At 39.4% G+C, this 21,339-nt stretch overlaps 3 protein-coding genes across 4 annotated transcripts; 1 reads left to right on the top strand and 2 right to left on the bottom strand.

The window, feature by feature from the left end:
- Positions 1-936: 936 nt before the first annotated feature.
- Positions 937-5,677, bottom strand: LOC137193802 (ras-related protein Rab-18-like). Its single transcript, XM_067605182.1, has 7 exons — positions 5,468-5,677; positions 4,990-5,045; positions 4,811-4,872; positions 4,112-4,184; positions 3,686-3,804; positions 3,303-3,369; positions 937-2,559 (listed from the first exon to the last, which is right to left on the bottom strand). Exons 1-7 carry the CDS (start codon positions 5,533-5,535, stop codon positions 2,387-2,389), a joined length of 618 nt encoding a protein of 205 aa, XP_067461283.1. The 5' UTR covers positions 5,536-5,677; the 3' UTR covers positions 937-2,386.
- Positions 5,678-7,489: 1,812 nt separating this feature from the next.
- On the top strand, positions 7,490-11,594 carry LOC137193394 (patched domain-containing protein 3). The gene is made up of 4 exons (XM_067604634.1): positions 7,490-8,800; positions 8,923-9,044; positions 9,153-9,298; positions 9,991-11,594. The coding sequence occupies exons 1-4, from the start codon at positions 8,057-8,059 to the stop codon at positions 11,496-11,498; spliced, it is 2,520 nt and encodes an 839-aa protein (XP_067460735.1). The 5' UTR covers positions 7,490-8,056; the 3' UTR covers positions 11,499-11,594.
- A 176-nt stretch (positions 11,595-11,770) lies between these two features.
- On the bottom strand, positions 11,771-21,209 carry yme1l1b (YME1-like 1b). Of its 2 annotated transcripts, none has more exons than XM_067605180.1 (18): positions 21,009-21,209; positions 20,300-20,434; positions 19,986-20,169; positions 19,562-19,654; positions 18,303-18,412; positions 17,617-17,767; positions 17,292-17,375; positions 16,740-16,913; positions 16,401-16,553; positions 16,083-16,215; positions 15,456-15,518; positions 15,135-15,247; positions 14,705-14,860; positions 14,401-14,552; positions 14,177-14,303; positions 14,007-14,080; positions 13,822-13,908; positions 11,771-13,722 (listed from the first exon to the last, which is right to left on the bottom strand). In XM_067605180.1, exons 1-18 carry the CDS (start codon positions 21,039-21,041, stop codon positions 13,579-13,581), a joined length of 2,166 nt encoding a protein of 721 aa, XP_067461281.1. In that variant the 5' UTR covers positions 21,042-21,209; the 3' UTR covers positions 11,771-13,578. The 2 variants fall into 2 exon arrangements, with proteins under 2 accessions (XP_067461281.1, XP_067461282.1); XM_067605181.1 differs by having other exon boundaries at positions 16,740-16,892.
- Between the last annotated feature and the right edge of the window lie 130 nt (positions 21,210-21,339).

Genomic DNA, 21,339 nt, shown 5'->3' with positions numbered 1-21,339 from the left:
CCAACTGTACAGTACCTGCCCATCACGAAACAGCAAACAGACAAAGTTAGTGACTAGCAAGTGGACATTTTGGAGCAGTTAGCAGCTAAAGAGTCAGATATTTCCCTCAGGAGTTGGTGGAGAGCAAAACAGAGCTAAAAAGAGACTGAATATTAACTTTTCATCCATCATGTGTACAGAAACATGACTCCTAATGAATGCTAATGTTGCTCCATGTATCCTGGGTGTGTCAACAGACAACTGTTTGCTAACAAGCATCCTAATTTAATTTAAAAGATGATGTCAGGGTTGTGTTTCCAGCTTACCCCCAAGTATCTCAAAACTCTGCTATTGCAGGTTTACTTTTTGGAACAGACTGTTAAAATTAGATAAGGAGGAACAAACCCTTGTTTTTTGTATAATTATAACAGAAAAAATCATTATGAAAGATGAGACACACAACTGTCATCTGTTTTTGATGTTAAAACATGACATAAATGCCCAATGAGATCTCAGGAATTTTCTGACCTCAGAAAATGGAGGTCAACTGCCAAAAAACCTTTAGTATCGGAAATATAGAGAACACGATAAGCCTCAGGAGAATGTCTGGTACTCTGAAGAGAGACTTGTGGGGAGCATCCTGTTCCATCTGGGGACTTCCTGACACCAAGCATAAGCTTGTAATCACACACTGCCCTCTGCGACTATTTCACAAAACACGATTAACAGGCTTTTTCCACTTGTGTCCCGGTTTTTGGTCTGTTTTTTTTGACATTTTGTGCAAAGAATGTTTTCGGTCTTGCATGTGCAACAGGCTAGTCATCAACAAAGTATTATGGAAAGAGCACCTCACTCCTGTTTCCACTGTAAACCTGCTTTTGATTAGATGGGCTTCTACACAACATGGAAACTAAATGGAAGCTCTCAAATGGCAATTAAACAATAGTTAGTCTTGAGTGACGGCATCTTGAGGTTGTCATTTATTTCAGTTTGAAACAATACAAACGTTACTGAACCACAACTCGAGCTAATTTCATTCAATGTTAAGGCAGATGTCAATTTAACATATTGCTAAATATGATTCAAACAGCAAAAGCAACAGGAAAAAGTACAAAGGTAAAAGGATCAATGAACAAAAACAGAGTTCAAACAAATAGCGACGATACAACAAATCCATACTATACTGACAAAGCTTTTAGGAATGTTCACATACTATAATGTGAGTAATGCCTTTAATATTGGTAAGTCAGAGGGACATTATATGGACCACAACACCATACAGAAACAGCAAATTAAATGGGGAAAAAAACAAGTTTACAGGACCAATCTCCAAGTAAATGAACGAAACTACTCGTCATTTTACCAAAGCAGATAGGCAAGAAAACAGTGAGCTCAAGTAAGTAAAAGAACATATTTTATTGCAAGAGCTCTTAAAACTGTAAACCTCACACTTGCAGCTTTTGGAAATTATGGTCCAGATCAGACATGCACAGACAAAGACAGGTTTGGTTGCAGAAAATTCTACAAGACAGAAATGATTACTTGTCCTGCATATTTCTGTGTTAAAGGGGGGGGGGGCAGGAAATCAATTTCCTTTTCAAAGCATCTATTCATTCTCAAGACTAGAATTTGATGGAAAACACCATCAAATGAACAATAATTGAGTTAACAGTCAAAATGAACTGGTGTCAGTACTGGGGTCCATTGTGAAGCATCATCTTTGGGAGCATTCACAGTGTTCTGGAGCTTAATAAAAGTCTAAATGAAGGCCAACACACACTCCACATGACAAGTCTCTTCCACTCCCATCCTCAATCCAAGTGATGTGGTATGTATTTAATAAAGCTTGCAAATATGTATTAGAACATTCTGTATTTTAACTTTGCAGTTCAAGCGCACAAAGCATAATTAGGAAGGACAGGATTGAGGGGACTTCCGTATTGATTATAATTAATTATTTTTGAATCAAATTTGACAAGCCATGTACTGTAATCTACAAATTGGTTCATGTTATAGGCACTACACTATTAACCCAATGCCTTAATGTACAACAGAAACACTGTTGCCAAAAAGATAAATTCAAACCAGACGTGTAGTCGTGCACTTGGCATGGTTAAGTTAATTTAAAATACTATACTCCTTAGACAAGAGGCTATTTTTGCATGATCCTTTCATTCATGTTTTATACAGAAAGCAGTGACATGTGACAGATGATGGTTGAAAAGGAAATGTGCAAACAGCAAAGTCCATTTGACCAACAGAGCTACTCCAACAATGAACGTTTTTTTTTTTTAAAGTACTCATCCACTTCCCCCTATCCAGCTCACTTTCTGTCTCTGTTTTCTTTCCCGTTTCTGGTCTGTAGTCATTCCTATCAGGGTGGTGCTTCTTTTCGTTTTGTCCACTTTCAGGGTATGGAACAGTATCCTCCACATGCCCTGCCACTGCCCTGCTCCTGCTCCCCCAGACGGACCTTCTGACCCTGGTTTTCACTCTCCCAAAGCCCCGGAGTCTGGAGGATCTTCTCTACGAGCTCCTCAAAGGCACACTGGACGCCATCTTTGGTCTTTGCACTGGCCTCTGCACAACGGAAAGAGAGTTACCAAGATTTATGAGATCAGTAAAAAAAAAAAAAAAACAACTGGTAGAGCACTTTCTAAAATGTTACAAAAAAAGAGTCAAAAGACAAAAATAGAACTACATGTCAGCTTTTAAATCAAAAACAGAAAAACATCTTTTTGTTAAGAATATAGTACAAGATTTTAAAAATATCCATGTGTTGACAAACATGACATACAAAGAATGAAATGACTTCATTTAAGAAGCAATAGACATCCAGTGGGATGAAGACATCTTCACAGCGGATTAAATCCATGACATCTTCTTGCCCTGCCCTTTTCAAAACCCCTTAATTTAGCCATTCTAAAATGGAAACTCCACAGAAATGTTAACCTAATTTCCCAGAGAGGGCCAGATTGGAGATGGGAATCAGGAACACGTGTAGACAGGGATTCGATAAATGAAAGCCGGCTAGATTTTAATCGTAATGCAGTTCTTCTGGAGTGGCCGCATCTTTCAGTGCTGCGCTGACAGTAGAGACTCAAAAATGCCAAAAGCTGTATCAACAACATAACAAACCCAAACTAAATGCACGACTCACTGAAGTGATGTCTTGACTTGTTCCAACTTTGCAATTACAGTTCTGACTTTTAAAGTGCAGCACTATGGTAAGTTTTAATGGCTTTGAGTTACATTCTATGGCTCTATTAGTTTAAATGACCATGTCTGACCACGTCTGCCTTCACTCTAACATGGATACTTACCAATAAAAAGCATAGAGTGTTTCCTAGCAAATTTCAGGCCTTCATTTCTGTCCACTTCATGGTCATCCTGAAAACCAAAATATGCAATTATCTCTATGTGGAGTACACATGGAAAGGGATTTAAGTCTTTTAACAAAATGTGTCACATAAGTGTAAAATGCAAAGCTATAACCGTGGCTGGTGAGCACATTTACAAAACACTTATGAGTATTTTTTGTGCTGTATGATTTTCTTCTTTAACATTAATAATGTTAGAGGTATTTATAATGTTCAAATTAAAGCCATGCGTCAGCCTTTTCTGCATATGCTGTACATTAGTACCAGCAATCAAAGATCTGTCGATGAGATGGGCTGACGGGAAAGTGAATTCTAGTCAGACTCACCCGATCGATCTTGTTCCCAACCAGCATTTTTACAATGTCGTTGCGTGTTGTGTAGGTTTCCAATTCATTCAGCCAGTTTTCAAGCTTCGTAAAAGTGTCGCGCTTTGTGACGTCATATACTGTAAAAAAGGAAGAGAGAAGGAGTTAGAGAGAATCAATATAATGTTACTATAGTAACATCTCCCAATCTTTCCACATTGAAAGAAACATAACTGCTGTTATATAAGTTTGGATATTTAGCTTTAGTCTCAATTTCTAGGTTACCAAAATTACAAGCAACCAATATCAAGGTGTTACTGACAGTATTCCTGTGATGTCAGAAGGATCATGCATGAGTAAAATGACATGAAAAAAAAAACACAAATCAGAGAGATAAGAAGAGATCTATTGATCTAGGTTTGGCATCAAAAAATGATCATGATTTACCAAGTATGACTCCCTGTGCACCGCGGTAGTAACTGGGTGTCAGGGTGCGAAACCTTTCCTGTCCAGCTGTGTCCTACAAACACAAATAATGAGATCAGCATCAGAAAATGACAAGTACACTAGCCAAGTACCAGATTCCTACTTTGACATGTGTTCCTGATATGTCACAAGGGATCACTGTGAAATTGGTAACTGCCTGAAGGCTCATACAGAGTTTTAGGCCCTTCAGTTCTTTTGCAATCCTTACGATTTTACTCAAGGGACAAGCCAAGTCCTTAACACTGAAATAGCTATAAATATCTAATTTACATGTCGTTGTGTTGTTATTCTTGATGTTATTAAAATATGTTATTGATTTGCTTTCATCCAATTTAGCTGAAAGACATAACTAAATGTATATATATATATATATATATATATATATACACACATATATATACAATTATTATTATTATTATTATTATTAAAAGGATCACTCTGTTGTGTTAAATTATATATGCAATATGAGCCTTACATTTGCCTCAGCCCACATAGCATGTGACTTCAATAAGTGCTGTCCTGTGGATAGCACCCAGCCTGAGTTTCTTCCAATGATTTTGTCTGTGCAATGTCGCCATCTCGTGGATAATACCTTGTACTTCACCATATTTTTCCTAACACCACAAATAAACTGCAGACAGTAGCATACTGATGACTTACCCATATGGCGAGCTTTGCTTTGTTCCCATCTATGGCGAGTGTCTTTACTTTGAAGTCCACACCTGATCAGTCGTGAGAGAAAGACAGGGAAAGAAAAATGATGATGAAGATACATGATCGGCTTCCAGAAATGTGTGTCTGTGTGTATGCACGCGTATGTTTATGTATGTGAGTAAAACCTATGGTCGCTGACTGCTCTGGATCAAAAGTGTCGTCTGTGAACCTCAGGAGGAGACTGTTGGAGGAAACAAAGATAACAGGGAAATGAGCAGGGCGATGGGCTTTTGTCAGTACAGTAAAGGCTCTGTCAACATTTGCCTCTGTCAGTGACAGGAAGAGCTCAGGATAAAAAAAAACGTTTGTTTGATGTTGATCATGAGTGAGGATGAGAAGTATCACATCTTGCAGCAAACAAAAACAGCTGTGAAAAGTTTAACAACTGCATATAACGTTGGCGTTATCAAGTCACCTAAATGTATACTTGTCAACAGCAATTATGTGACTAAATTAGTCGAAAAAAGACAACTACACTAACATTTAACAGCAGCAGCAACAGCTGCTGAGCTGTGGGCAATAAACTTAACGTTACATAACAAGAAGAATGTCAACATTCACAACAGGCTAACTTAGCTAAGCTCGCGGCACGCAGCGACATACCTGGACTTCCCGACTCCACTTTCGCCAATTATCAACAGTTTCAGAGTCGTCAGCACGTCTTCATCCATATTCCTGTAGAAGCTAGTTTGACTACCACTTGGCGACGCTTTTAATGACAAAATTTACTTGTTTTTAGGGCAGCAGGCGGTTAGCAGCTCCGGTGACAGCCTGCTGTTCACGCAACTTCCGCCCAAGCCGCGACGTGTGACGTCACGGAGGTTGACGAATATGAAAACTTATCATCATGGTATTTAATTCCACACAACATACTTAAAAAAGTAGAGGTCTTAATTTTTTCCTGATGTATAATTATGGTATTGCAAGGTAAATTCTATCAATAAGCTCTTATGGTGTTAACTTTACTCCACACAAGTCTATCATATGGATCACTGAATGTATTAATAAAAGTCAGTAGTTCACAAATTTTTTCACGTCTAGGACCCCTAAACTGACACAAATTACATATTGTCCCAGGGTCCCCATCTGATGAGATTTTTGCTTTTAGATGTTTTATTACAGAAAGTGTATGAAGCTTATGACCAAAATAGTCACACATTCTGTCATTGTGTTACTTATGGAAGGAATTATAGGCCTAGTGAAAATAAATGATTCTCCTTTTTGCTGACGACCCCCTGGAACCCCCTCAAGGACGCCTGGGGTTCCCAGACCTCACTTTGAGAACTACTGCTAAAAGGAACAAGTCACTTTATTTACAATATTGGGTTGACAGAGACATCATCTTCTTAAAAGACTTATTTGATTCTGATGGTCAGCTACTTAACTATGAAGCTTTTCTTAAGAGGGAAACATTCCCTATCAAGTTCAAAGACTTTAGCTTAGTAATAAAACCCATACCCAATGTATATTAGAATTAATGAAAAGCTATAAAAGGGAAGGGAAAATATTATCACTTAATTTGAATGTAAAGATTACAATGTATTCATTATTGTTAACTTTTTTATTCTGTTTGGGAAATTTCATATCCATAAAGCTACATTTCTTAATTCAGCCCATCTTTTAAGTTGTTTCTAATTGAAATTGAATTTTACTTTGAGTCTTTGAGTTAAATTTGTAACAAATAAGAAATGCATGTTGTTTAAATTTATTCAGAAATGTTTGTGTGAAGAAGTCTGTCACCAGAATGAATCTTTTTTTTCTTTTTGTTTTTTAAATATTTTATTCAATCATTTTCTGATGTAACTATTGTTATTGTTCTTTAGTTAAATGAACTGGTATGACTGATTGTTTGTACATTCTTAAAATTAAATTTTTAAAAAATAACATTCAATGGGAAACAAAACAGCTTCTCCCATATAAATGTGTTATCCCCAACAAACTGAAAGAAGTGCATTAAAAAATTGTGCATACATAACAAATTTGTCTAAAGATTTGTGGATATTGATAACAAATGTGATTTTTGTAAAAAATGAAAAAGACACAACTAAACATTGATTTTATGACTGTCAGTATACATCAGGATTCTGGGAAAAAAGAAGATTACTTTGCTCTAATAATTTTTTAAAGAAATCTGATTTTATTGCCGCTTTTTTATTTTTCAATCTATTTATTTATCATTATTACTTTGACCCTTTGTCCTGTTACCAGGACTGAATGTGAACAACAAACTTATGTTATCTTTTGTTTTCTGTTATTGTATTATTGTCACACATGTTGTGAGTGACGCTTTCTACAAATAAAGTGATGAAAAAAATAAAATTAAATAAAACACTAATACAATACGTTATCATTGTATACTCTGTTTTGTAGCTGACATTGTGTGTTATGTACACACACACTTTTTGAATAAAGTTTTGTTAAAATGAAAAGAAAATAGTTACAATAACAAAAAGAAACTGAATATGTTGAATAAAGTTTAGTTGAAATAGAATAAAATGAAATAAAATTCATAGTATGCAAAATAATTCTTAGTGATGATAAAAATGCAAATAATAGAAGTGACGAAACTGTTTGACAATTCAGTCTAAAAGATAATCACAGATAATCAAATGCCTCTGTGAATTTTAAAAAATATTGCTGGCTAAAAATGTTCATTCTTCATTTGTCTTTTATCACGTTTTTACTGATACTTTAAACATATATTCATGTTTGTTTTTTGCCATTTTTTTTGCTGTTTTCCAGTTTACCTTTTTGGTAGAAGATTTTACCATAGAAAATGACTGTCAGCCAACAGGCAGGAAACATTCATTTGGTCTAAATAAAGATCCTCATTATACAGTATAATATGTCTTTGTTCTGTTCCCTTGCTACACTGCATTGATCTTCAAGAGATCTAAACATTTATGTTACCTCAACCATGAAAAGGAAACACCTGGGGGTGAAGCAATGGGAAACCAGTGACAGAACCAAGTATTGAGAAGGAATCAGTGAGCCATACTACACCTTCTTTTCTTCAATGGGCTCCTTGATAAAGCTGGTCCACAAACCTATTCTGCCATTGTTCATTACAGAGCTGTCCAACCTCGTTATTATGCAAATCTCAGCTCATGAAGGAGCTGAAAAGGGTCTGCAGCACAATAAATACAGCTGGTTGTGAATCCACACATCTCTCAGAGTCAGTTTCTGTACTAAATGTCAGCCAGAATTTTTGAAGTTTCTGCAGCTATGGCCAGATACCACACAGACTGCATAGAGAGACCTTTACGCATCTGTTTTGAGATGATGGGCGCTTTTATTGGATCTCATCCCTGGTGGTTCCTGACTGCCCCCCTTATTCTGTCGACAGGTTTGGGGAGTGGGTTCTATTTTCTCAAGGACAAGATGTCCAACAATATCGAAGACCAGTTCACACCAGTTGATGGACGAGCCAAGATGGAGAGGAAATACATCCAAGAAACGTTTCCAGGAAATGATTCCATGTTTTCCAGTTTAAGGATGAGCACAGATGGGAATTATGCAACACTCATAGCTACGAGTGACAGGAATATTCTGACAGTGGAGTCACTTCAGGACATCCTAGACTTGGACCTTAAAATTAGGAGAATGGCAGTGCAGTTTGACAACCAGTCATTTGAATATGTAGATGTTTGTACAGTAGTGATGGGATCCTGCACTTCTAATGACATTCTAGATATTATTGAATACAACGCCAATAATATAGACATTGTCAATTTGACATTTCCGTGGTATCACACTGACCTTAGGAGTATTCCCTTACATTTAAGTTTGGGAAGTGTTAAATTGAATAAAGAGGTCATTGAAAGTGCTAAAGCAGTACAGCTCCATTATTATTTACGAGAGGACAACAAAACAAAAACAGATTTGTGGTTGGAAAGCTTCATACATTTGGTTGCAAATGAATCATCTTCCATTCAGGTAAGCAGAACTTTAACACAAACCAGATTTTCTTCTTTTTTTTTTTTTTTTTACATGATCTGCTTTTTTCAGTGAGTGGTATTTAAACTAAAGTGAGTGTATTTAAACTTTCTTTACTGTAGGTGTCATACTCCACTTCCATGTCGATGCAGTGGGAATTTGAGAGATCTCCAGCTTCAGTCATCAGTTTATTCTCCATCACCTACGCCATTGCTATTGCATTTTCTATTCTATCATGCTGGAGGTCTGTAAAACATCAGCTGAACACGTGAATTCCGATTGATTGATCAAATACAAGCAAATGTTTTGTGTGGTGGATCTGAATGGCTCTTTTAAATTTTTTTTTTTAAAGGTTGGATAATGTGAGGACGAAGGTGTGGGTGGCATCCTGTGGGGTGCTCTCCACAGGTCTAGCAGTCCTGAGTGGTTTTGGTGCGCTGTTGTTGCTTGGACAACCTTTTGTCATGACAGTTGCCTCCTGCCCTTTCATGATATTAGGTAGGTTGAGTTGAACATCCAGGTATATGAGGTCCCACTGTCCAAGGTTCGACAGAAAGTTAGAAAACAACATAGTTTCTATTAACCTAAGAAAAAATGTAAACATTCATTGATTCATTACATTTTTGCTTCTATTTTCCCGCACCAGTAAGTTGCTATGTCATAGAATAGTAGCATGTAGTTTGTTTTTTATAGACCAAGTATAGTTGTCAATGGACATGTCCATGTTTCACAATCTTGATGGTCACTGGTAATGTTCAGCATACTTTTATTTAATTTCCAACATTAATGGCCGGATTAGAGGGCCAATTTAAGCAAGTTTCAACAGTCTGCTACCTGTTTATCGTACTGTCCAGAAATGAATGGAAACCAATGGCTGCGTGGAATAGTAGTGGAAATACACCCACACAATATACCTGAATTTGATTTGGACGGCAAATATGATCTTCATAATCTTTATTTGAGGAGCTAAAACTTGCAATCACAGTACTATCTATGCCTTTACAAGTAGATTTTTACCCAGGGCCCTCTACAAGACAGAGCCACAGGGGCTGCTTGAGTGATGCAAATCTCCTGTTAAATGTGCAATTAATCAAATTACCAAAGAGCAATTTATAGGTAACCTGAGGCAAAGGTAAGAGTCAGAGGTTATACTTACCATTTAAAAAAACTTTTATCTTTTAAATCTAAAGGTATTGGACTCGACGACATGTTCATCATGATCTCCTGCTGGCAGAGGACCCGAGTTCTAGATAGCGTTCCCGATAGGCTGGCTGACACCTACAGGGATGCCGCTGTCTCCATATCCATCACCACCCTAACCGATGCTCTGGCTCTCTTCCTCGGCTACAGCTCGCCCTTTGGCTCAGTCCGATCCTTCTGCCTCTACGCTGGGATCTCTGTTTGCTTCTGCTATTTGTACAGCATCACTTTCCTGGGGGCTTGCATGGCTTTGAACGGACGGAGGGAAGCAGAGAACAAACACTGGTTCACCTGTGCCAAAATCCCAGACGATTTACCGCCCACAGATTCAAAAAGCTTCAGTATGTGTTGTGTTGGAGGGAGCTACGATCGAATCACTGAAAAGGAGGAAACAGAGCCCATGAGTCAAATCTTTGAGCGGTGCTATGGTCCCTTTCTCACCCACAAATTGATTAAAGCATGTGTGATTGTAATCTATACTGGTTATCTGGCTGTTAGTATATATGGTTGTTTTATCTTAAAAGAGGGACTCGATAGAAGAAATCTGGCTCTGGATGATTCCTACACCAGTAATTACTACAACACTCAAAGGCAACACTTTTCTGAATATAGCTGTAACGTGATGGTGGCAGTGAAGCAGCCCTTCCCCTATTGGGGTGAGGATGAGCAGAAGCATCTCTTTTCATGCATTTCAAATTTTGAAAACTTGAATTATGTAAATGGCACTTTTGGTTGGTTTCTGTCCTTTCAGCAGTATGCAAACACGACTAATCTTAGCATTCGTTCACAAGAAGCTTTCCAAACCCATCTGCCCCATTTTTTAGAACTCAACTCCATGTTCAGACAGGACATCAACTGGACCGGAGACAATCAGATTCAGGCCTCTCGCTTTTTCATTCAGACACTGAACAAAACCACAATGGAGGACATGATGAGTGGACTCAGGGAAACAGCAGAAGAGTGTCCAGTTGAGCTTCTGGTTTATCACCCTGCTTTCATCTACTTTGACCAGTATATTGTTATTATGGGCAACACTATTCAAACCATTCTGGTGGCTGTGATTGTGATGCTAGTTGTCTCACTCATCCTGATACCCAGTCCCCTTTGTTCCATATGGGTGGCTTTTGCAATTTGCTCAGTCACTGTTGGCGTGACGGGGTTCATGTCTCTGTGGGGTGTACACCTGGACTCAATTTCTATGATTAACCTGGTCATGTGCATCGGTTTCTCTGTGGATTTCTCAGCACATATTTCTTACTCATTTGTCTCCAGCCCCAAGAGTGACGTCAATGAGAAAGCTATTGACGCTCTGGCCCGTTTAGGGTATCCAATAGTGCAGGGAGCATTGTCTACTGTTTTAGGAGTCGTGGTGCTGTCCATGTCTGGGAGTTATATATTTAGGACTTTCTTCAAGATTGTGTTCCTTGTGATTACTTTCGGGCTGCTTCATGGCTTGGTGTTTATTCCAGTATTTCTGACTATACTTGGGGCCTGTTGAAAGTGGTGTTAAAGAGGGAATGGTCCATTCCAAGCATTACATTTTAATACTTCTTTTGCATTTTCTTGTTGTGTATGTTAAAAGTTATACTAAGGATTAGAGAGAACTATTTAAAATCTAATCTGGTTTGACATGTTATTAGTGTGAATCTGTTTCCATCTGTCTATTTGTAACAAAGGTATAGTATGTGCAGTCACATTTTGTACAATTTTGTAAAAATAAACCTGCAGTACATACCCACCCACTGACCCACACACCAAATATCACAACTCTTTATTTGGGCTTCTTTTTATTTATTTCAGCTGCACAAATGCTCATTAACCATCACCATCGCATTGTTGAGAGATTCTGTCAATGAACAAAAGATAGCCGTTCAATTTGCACACAGCATAAAAGCTTTTCTATACATCTATATACAATGTTCCCATTACTTTCCAATCATATATACAGCTAGACACTAGTAAAAGGCCAATAAACAAAAGAAGAATTGTGTCAAACTGAAACCAAAAAAAGTTTTTTTAAGTATAACTTAAAACCTGGTGGTAATCTTAACAACAAGGTTGTCAAGAATTCTTTGCCTTCAAAGAAACCAATGTTCTAAAATGCTAAAAATATGGATATATACACTTCTGTTGCTGGAACTATTGAAAATGAAGACATTCAATATTTTAACAGATGGATAACTGTACATTTCTACCTGCAATCTGCGTAGAAGAAATGTCATTCAGAAACAAGGATCACTTTACAATTAGAATTAATGATCGGTTACAGCTTATGCTCAATGCGTTTGACACCGTTCTTTACACCCAGAGCAGTGCCAGTTAACACTAAACACAGGCATCTTTCTTCTACTGCGATGTGTAAGAATTTGTTTACACTACAGAGAGGTATGGAGCACAAGATGCGAGTGAGAAATCCTTCTGTGTTGAGGCAATAACAAAGGAGATGGCGGGCGATGGATATTAACAGATAGAACTGGCCTTGTAGTTTGAATAATCTTAAGATTAAGAGAATCTGTTATCCATTTTAATATATTAGGCCGACATTATGACTTTAAAAATCCTAAAGCTCCCAATGCTCTATCACTACATAAACACAGTTTGTATTTGTTGCATGCTTATTGAGGCTGAGCAGCAGTTTTCTTTCACATCTGTACACGCAGCATCGAAATATAGAACATAAAGAGTGCACAAGTGTCTTTTCGATTTGTACACTTGCCAAAAGTGCTGAGACATTGTAGTTAACTTAATACACACACAGTACATTCCCCCAAAAGGCCACCTTTAAAAATAAGCAACAGGGCTCAGACAAATATGGGAATATACAGAGGGGTACAGCAGGACAGGAGAATGTATATATGCATGATCTTTTCAATGATTAAAGAATGAGTGTAGCCTATATGACTTGAAGATACAGTAGACAAATAACATAAACACAAACACTAGAAGACAACAGACAGTTGCTCTTTGGGTTGAAGGTACATGCCACTAAGAATTTCCCATCGACAGGATAAAAAACTGAATACGTAGACCTGGCTGAACAGAATTTAACCAAATTTCTAATAATTTGTTAACAATTAACATTTTAAAAAATCCTATCCAGCTGCTGTTTTTTACATTTGAGGTGACATTCATGTATTATTTCATCCCACCAACTGATAAAAGTGACCTGAGCAACATCCACAACATTATCTTTACCTGCAAGGAACCAGACATCTATCAAACACATTCCTATGCTGGAAAGCATGAAAGAGTTCCACCTTCAACAATCGAGCAGCGACATTACTCGTCAGCGCTCTACATGCAGTCTGTTTCACACGTCTTTCCCCAACATACACCTGCTTACCTCTGAACACCTGACAATCATGTACAAGTATCTAATAACAAAGCTACATATGTGGAAATATCTATGAGTTTACACAAAGGTGACAGCATGAAGATACGACGTTGTCCAACATGAGCACTCGGCAACATACTTTGTCTCTGATTCACGGCTCATGGGTCCATGCCTCTCTCCGTAACCCCTGAGCTCTTAAAATCTTCCCCGTTAACCCCCCTGGTTGTTGCCGACCTTGCTGGTTTCATCTGGTCTCCAGGTTCTTGCCCTCCAACACCAGCTGGATCTCTTTGGCATCCAGAGTCTCATACATGAGCAGTGCATCTGCAAGGCTCTTGTGCTCCTTGGCGTGAGACTTCAGGAGGGCTTTGGCACGCTCGTAAGACTCCTGGAGACAGTGAGAGAAATGTTGGTTAGGAAAAGTATGAATGGGTCGCTGTAGTGGGTTTTAATGTTCAGCTGTTCCTAAAATAGAAAAAACACACACCTTCAATAACACCCTGACTTCTTGCTCCACAGCTGCTTGTGTCTCTGGGCTCTGCTGCGTCATGTCAGCGTAGGTCATCACACCCAACTGAGAGAAAGGGAGTGAAGCAGGATCATAAATATACATAAGATTATAGTAAAACTGTAGATTGTGATGCATGCGCTGTACAAATACTATGAACAGACCTTTTCACACATTCCAAATCTGGTCACCATCAACTTAGCAATCTTGGTGGCACTATCAAAGTCGCTTGATGCTCCTGGTGAGAAAGAATTGACATGTATGTAATCATACAGGTACATGTTGCCTTTCTAAATTTTAACTGACAATATCTCCTTCAGGAGCTCTTTCTAACCTGTTGTGATGTATTCACGACCGAATATGATCTCCTCTGCTACACGGCCGCCCATACTGACGTCCATCTGGGCCAGCAGCTGAGAGCGAGTCTCACTCCAGCGATCATTCTCCGGGAGCATGGACACCTGGCAAGGGGAAAAAGGAAGAGAGAATGTTAAAAGTGTGATGTAAAGAAATATTCAGAGTTAAACTATTTACTGTATTAGCTCTAGGTTTCCTTACATGTCCCAGACTGGGTCCCCTGGGCATGATAGTGGCTTTGTTGATTGGCATGGCGTCTTTGGTGTAGTAAGCTACAATTGCATGACCTGATTCATGGTATGCTGTGATAAGCTTGTTCTTCTTGTCTATTTCTGCACTCCTCCTTTCAGGGCCTTGAGGAAAAGAGAAGAAGAGGGAATGGCAACAAAAAAGAAAAAGGGTTATGAGACCCATTAGCATTACCATCATATTCTTAGTTTGATAAGAGTGGTTCTAGTAATATTTTCTATTAGTCTAGGACTTGCAAAGCTATGTCGCTGCTCACCCATGAGGATTTTGTCTTTAGCAAACTCCAGCTCCTTCATGGTGACCATGTCTTTACCATCAACTGCCGCCTTCAGGGCAGCCTGGTTTACCAGATTTTCTAGGTCAGCGCCGGAGAAGCCCACAGTGCCCCGGGCAATGATATTGGCCTCAATAGCTGCAGAGATTAACACACAATATCCACAAAAGTCTCATGGTCAGTCTAGTACTCAGATTGGGCTAATGTTTTAGCAAAGCAAACATTCTTAAAATATTCAGCCACTTATGTCACCTCATTAAAAAATACTGTACCAACAAATCAACAATAACAATGCTGTGCTGTGCCAAGGTATTCAGCTATTCATAGTAGCTGAAACATCATATATCATACTAATGCATATGAAAAAAAAATATTGTGGCACATCCAGGATTATCTGATGATTATTTCACACCTGGATCCACTTTAATCTTCTTCAGGTACCAGTTGAGGATCTCTGTGCGTCCTTTAACATCTGGTTTGGGGACAGTCACCTGCATGTCAAAACGTCCTGGGCGGATCAGGGCACTGAAAGGGAAGATGAGCTGGTTAGTGAAATACTAATGTCAGCATACAACTCAGAAGCACTGTATTATAAACAGCCTCGAGGCTGCAGTGTATACTTTGTGACTGACAAGGAAAGCTGTGACTCTCTAGGTTGTAAACTCTGACATTTATACACGTGAGCTCTGACATTTTCATTAAGCAGCAGGAAGAAATGAAGAGGTAAACATACTTATCCAAAGCCTCTGGGAAGTTGGTGGCTCCGATGATGATCACGCCTTCGTTTGGTTTAAACCTATAAAATATTAACACGGTGTACATGTAGGTCAGTGTCTGCAGAGTTTTTGCAAAAAAAATCTTCAGCACACTTTAAATTCATAATCTGTGTCACAATGCAGTTATTCTTGTGTTGACCAACGCTGTACTTAATGGTGCTGGCTGGGCGCCTTTGTGGCTAATGTGACTGCCATGAATTATCTGTAGTTGTATAAGCCAATGGCAGACAATGCTTCAAATCAGTGAGCAGGATTTGCTTATGGCAATATTGGATTTACAGGATTTTTGCATCAATGTGATTTGTCTGATATACCTACTAGATCAGCCAAAAACCTGATATTCCAATCTAGTTAACAGTTTTTTGACTGAACTTACAAAAACATACTGAATCACATTGCATATTGCTGTCACAATATAAAATTACATGTACCATAATAGAAGATTTTATCCATATTGCCACCTTCCTGCTGGACACACATGCAGCACTGCTTTTTGGCCACAAATATGTTTATGATTAAATACGAATTAAACTAACCCAACATGCATGCCAGACAATTAAACAGTTAAAAATGTAACTGATTACCCATCCATCTCAGCAAGTAGTTGGTTGATGGTCTGTCTGGAGTAAGGGTGCATGGGAGACTCGATCCTTTTCCCACCAACGCTGTCCAGTTCATCGATAAAGATCACGCAGGGAGCATTACCTTTAGCCTCCCCTGGAAAAAAAGCAGTAAGACAAGACATTATTTGTGATACTGATAGACATACTGTATGTACCACAATATTATCGATTGTTTGTGTCACAATCAGGCGGTCCTTGAGTTAGGAAAAGTAAACTTCACACAGCTTTTATAGAAGAAAAAAGGGGGGGAGGGGATCATTAAAATGTTAAAAGACTTACTAAAAAGGTTCCTAATGCGGCTGGCTCCCACTCCGACAAACATCTCATCAAACTCTGACCCGGAGGCGTAGTAGAATGGCACATCTGCCTCTCCTGCCACCGCCCTAGCTAGTAGGGTCTTACCAGTCCCTGGAGGGCCAACCAGTAGGACACCTAAAGTAAAGACAGGTAGGGACAAAAAAATAAGACAGAATGAGAGAGAGATACAAAAAAACTCTTGAATGGAACTGTGTCTCAAACTCATCTTTAATTACCAATCTTTAGATCATAACACATGTGCTGTAAGTGAAGAATAAAGTAAAACTTTTCATCTAAAATGCACAGTGAGCATCAGCCTACCTTTTGGCAGCTTTCCTCCCAAGGCTGTGAACTTCTGTGGGTTTTTCAGGAACTCCACCACTTCCTGCAGCTCATTCTTAGCTTCTTCTACCCCTTTGACGTGCTCAAATGTCACGTTTTTCATCTGGACAGGGTCCACTGCCGAGTCCAGGCCTGATGTGGTTCGGAACCGCACTGTCCAAAATGGTTAGATTAAAGTTCGAAATCACACTGCATGGCATGGTTAATGAGCACAAAACAAGCACATCCTATTATTTAATAGGAGGGAGTTATTTAATGACCACATCTATTGCATATATTAGTCATTCAACTCAACAAGTTAGAATTTATTATTCTTGTCTGCAAGGAGTTTTAGACGGTTCACTCATAACAAGTTTAGTTATTTTTCTTTTCAGGGTTAATAAATGTTGCAAGGATTAGTTTGCCAGGCAAATGTTGAGCTTGGTTGTTGTTAATAATAATATTTTAATCTATTAATATATTAACATATATGGAGAAGATTTCATGTGTACCATGAAATGAACAAGTTTAAAGGGGAAAAGGAGCCTTTACCCGATATGAAGGGGGTCTTTGAGATACCATAGAGCCCAACAAGAAGCAGCACCAGCAGGATGAGACGAGTCCTTCTCAGAGAGTCTGAACAGATGGATACACGACAGGAAAACTATACTTCAATACTGTTTAATGCTTAATATTGGAACCTCAGTTTATGGGCTATGTATGGTAAAATGTTGGCTCATGCAGTATTTAATACAGCAGTCATGTACATTAAAGCTATCAGTATTTCAACCTCCAGAAGAGAAAAAACAGGTAGGTGAAGTGACATTAGATGCATCTTCCGCCTTCAAGGGAAAATAATTCCTCTATTAAAACTTGCCTTGTGTGCGTTGTGTCAGAGCTTGGGCTTTCAGGAAACCTTCAGCAAAGCCCCTCTTAAAAGCATCCTGCTGTCCATCAGGTATGTTCTTGCTCTTCAACATGCTGTCTAGACTTTCCACTTCAATCCCCTTGTCACGTGTCAGGAAACCCTGCAGTACGAGGCAAGATGTGTTAGCAGGAATTTGCAGAGCTAGAAGCACTCCTTCACTTTTACCACACCTTTATTTTCCAGGCGATCACACAAGGCCTGAAAACACAAGATGCACCTGCTCTGCTTGTATTTTAAGTGCACAAGAAGAACAGCTGGAGGTATTCTTTTATGTTGCTAGGCAACTGCAAAGTCTGCTGCTGTCAATAATTTAGCAAACATATCAGCTGATTGCATTGGTTAACTTAATACAAAAAAATCATGCCATCCATTTCACTCATGAAAATATAAGCCTGTTGGTGACACCAGCTGGGCAGAAACACTGACTGCCAATTACTTTTGCTCATTTTTTTTTTGTTTGCAGCAGATCTAATAGAACAAATGCACACCGTTGTTTTGCCCATCACAGAGAGAAAGACAGCATCCTGTACAATCATGGCCTTAGTCACGTCAACATGTTAGTGCTGACATAGTGACACTTAGTGGTTCAACAGTTTAAAACCGTGTCCTTTATTAACACATGGATGATGTTTTACCTTCATAAAAGATGGTGTAAACCCTTCAGATTCTATCGGGCGGTCGAAGGCTGACTGCAGTCTTCTGGTTTTGCTCCTTAAAGTCTTAAAGCCTCTGCTCTGGACCCAGACTTGACATGTGCAGTAAGTAGATGATGTTTAAGTAAAGTAAAAAGAAAAACTTTTTCTACACCATATGATTTTTTGGATTAGCAAAAATAAAGTTAAATGGATCATTTTCACAATTACTGGAATATCTGTCATTCTTTCAGGAGTAGGGATGCACGATATAGGATTCTTTGCCAATATCCGATATGCCGATATTTCCAACTCATTGTGGCCGATTGCCGATATATGCACATATTTTTTTCCAGCTGGCTGAGGAGACTATTATGCATGCAGGCATAGATTGTGCTAAGTATGGTCAAGAAAGACAATATATGAAGGAAGAACTTAGGAGGACTGGAATTCAGGAGCTCAGTGTTAAAACTTTAATGAACCTGCCAAGTGGGTGGAGCAGTAGTTTTCTTTGAGTTCATTAGACAGACAGGATTAATGTGTAGGATCTAATCTTTGGTCCACACTCCGGAGCAGAAGGTGGTGGTAATGTACCTAATACGCTGGTTGCCAACCACCGTTACAAACCAAAAAGAAGAAGATTTTTTTTTTCCAAACAGAGTGGTACATCCTGTCAGCCAAGGTGTTTCCTATCTGTGCAGCCGACTAACCAGCTCCTCCACGGACTATTTTACTCTGACGGACCCGGCGCTTCCTCTGTAGGCTCCACTCCACTCAAGCTGCCCGTCAGAGAGCACGGAGAGCCAAGGCTACCGTTAGCTGAGAGGCTAGCAGAGCGTTAGCCGCAGCATGACCGGAGGGAAGCACAGCCAGCTAGCCTCTGCTAGAAGCAGCGGGTCTGACGGGCAGCTGAGTGAAGTGGAGCATGCGGAGGAAGCACTGGGACTGTCAGGGTGAAACAGTCCGCGGAGGGAAGCACAGTCAGGCGGTGGAAGAGAAGGCAACAAATCAGCCTCTCATAAGCGGCAGAAAATGTTCATTTCGGCCTGTGCCGATATTTCATTTTAGAGCTTATATCAGCCGATACCGATGACGTGCCGATAATATCATGCATCCCTATTCAGGAGTACTGTTTCTGTATCTGCATTCAAATTACATATAAACAACTTAATTTACTCCTTCATTAGTAACAACAAAGTACAAAGCTTTAGATCAGTGATAAACTATTATACTATTTATACATGTTTCTAACTCATAGTTACCTGGATAGTGTTGTAGCTCTGTGCAGACAGACTGAAGAGATAAGGGGTGCTGCCTGGAAAAAACTGGGGCTGACATGGGACCACATGAGAACCCTGGAAACAGAAGAAAAATTATGTTTATTGCACATACACAAGAAATGAACACACTGTTTACTGTAACACCTTCAGGAAAAAGGGGATATGAAAGCAATAGGCTTTGTTAAGACTGTCATCTAGTAGCTTATTAGACGGATCACAAAAGATAAAATGCATCAGAATCTTCTTACAAATGCTCACCACCTCCACTAACCAGTTTCCTGACTAACACTCTGCATTTCTATGCACAACACTGTGTTTAAAATGAGCAGAAGACAGGCACATCTACTGAAGTGGATACAAGGTAACAGGTGGGAGGCTTATTCAAAACAAAGATACACATCCCTACCATGCTTGTTGTGGAAAAAGGAGGGTGTAGAGAGATGAGAAGTCCTCCAGGCTGTCTGACCGCTGATACCAAATGGAAGCGGCGCCTCCTGCGGGCTGAGGCGCGGTAACACACGATTCACCAGCTCATCCAGCTGCTGTGCTCCCAGGTCTGATAAGCCAAGCTCCCGCAGGTTCCACATGGGCTGCAGACACATGAGTTACAAACTTCTATGTAAGAGATGTGTGTTATATTTCCCACAAAGTTATTCTGGAACAGGTTTTTACTACTCAAGTCGAGCAGGGCTTGGAAGACTATTTCCTACTAACGAGTACCTCTGAGCAGTGTAGTTCTGGGTCTGAGGCATGCTCCTTGTGTATTCTTGATTTGCTGGTGGCACTGCTGCTGCTCCCCACTGAGCTCTTCAGAGAGTGGAGGACGTTGAGGAGGTGACTAAGGGGTACAGTCACCTGTGATCACATATAAGCCAACAGTGAGTGAAGTGGCATGTTATGAATATTGAAGAAATATCATACATGTTACCATTATCAACAGAGATCCTATTGGTTAAGTAGCCCACATGTGTGTTGCTCACATGTGAAGTATAACAGTCGGCTGTTGTTACAAGCTTACATGAACTGAATCAAGCTTATGATGTAGTTCTAAATTCATAAGCAATTATCAATTATTAGTAGAAAAGTCGGTTTAATTGCTGTTTATATGTCAGCCGTCAGTAGTCAAGCATGTTGGTCACTGACGCAGTTAGTTTCCCATCTGGCAGCTAAGGGCACACTGAACTCAACAGAGCACTGCGGCTAAAACAAGTTAGCTCCTCTCAACGGCCAGCACATTTATTTCAGTTCAAGACAACCATACTGACACAATGTCTACTGACGTAAAAAAACAATAGGAAAGGTCGACAGCAGTATGGATCATAAGAGCTAAGGTTAACTTAGCTGGCTAGCACGCTCAACTTCACCGGGCTGGGACCAAAACAACAACAATGCTAATGTTAGCTTGGCCTAACGTCACTTGGTTTCCTACCTGTGGCTGTACGGTCATTGTCAAAGAAAACATTCTGAATTCTCACAGGTACAAGACGGTCGTTAAGCTATGCAAGTTGTACCAACAACCCTGAGAGTTAAAGGTCCTTGCTGCTTTCACTTTAACTTTCTGTAGCAGGCATAGCAAGTCCGACAGCCGAAAACAAACCGGATGTGACCTCTACCATGTTGTAACAAATTTTGTCGTCGTTGTCTAGATGGTTACCCTAGATTTGCGAAACTATCGCGAGATCTGTACGAGCTGTTTCTTCATTGTGCTCGTTGCGCGAAATAATTAGGTTTTATGATGTGACAACAATGTGGTTAAGGTC

The sequence above is a fragment of the Thunnus thynnus genome, chromosome 12, assembly GCF_963924715.1.
Source record: "Thunnus thynnus chromosome 12, fThuThy2.1, whole genome shotgun sequence".
Taxonomy (NCBI): Eukaryota; Metazoa; Chordata; class Actinopteri; order Scombriformes; family Scombridae; genus Thunnus; species Thunnus thynnus.
The sequence above is the reverse complement of the archived record's forward strand: the minus strand, read 5'-3'. Positions and strand labels throughout refer to the sequence as shown.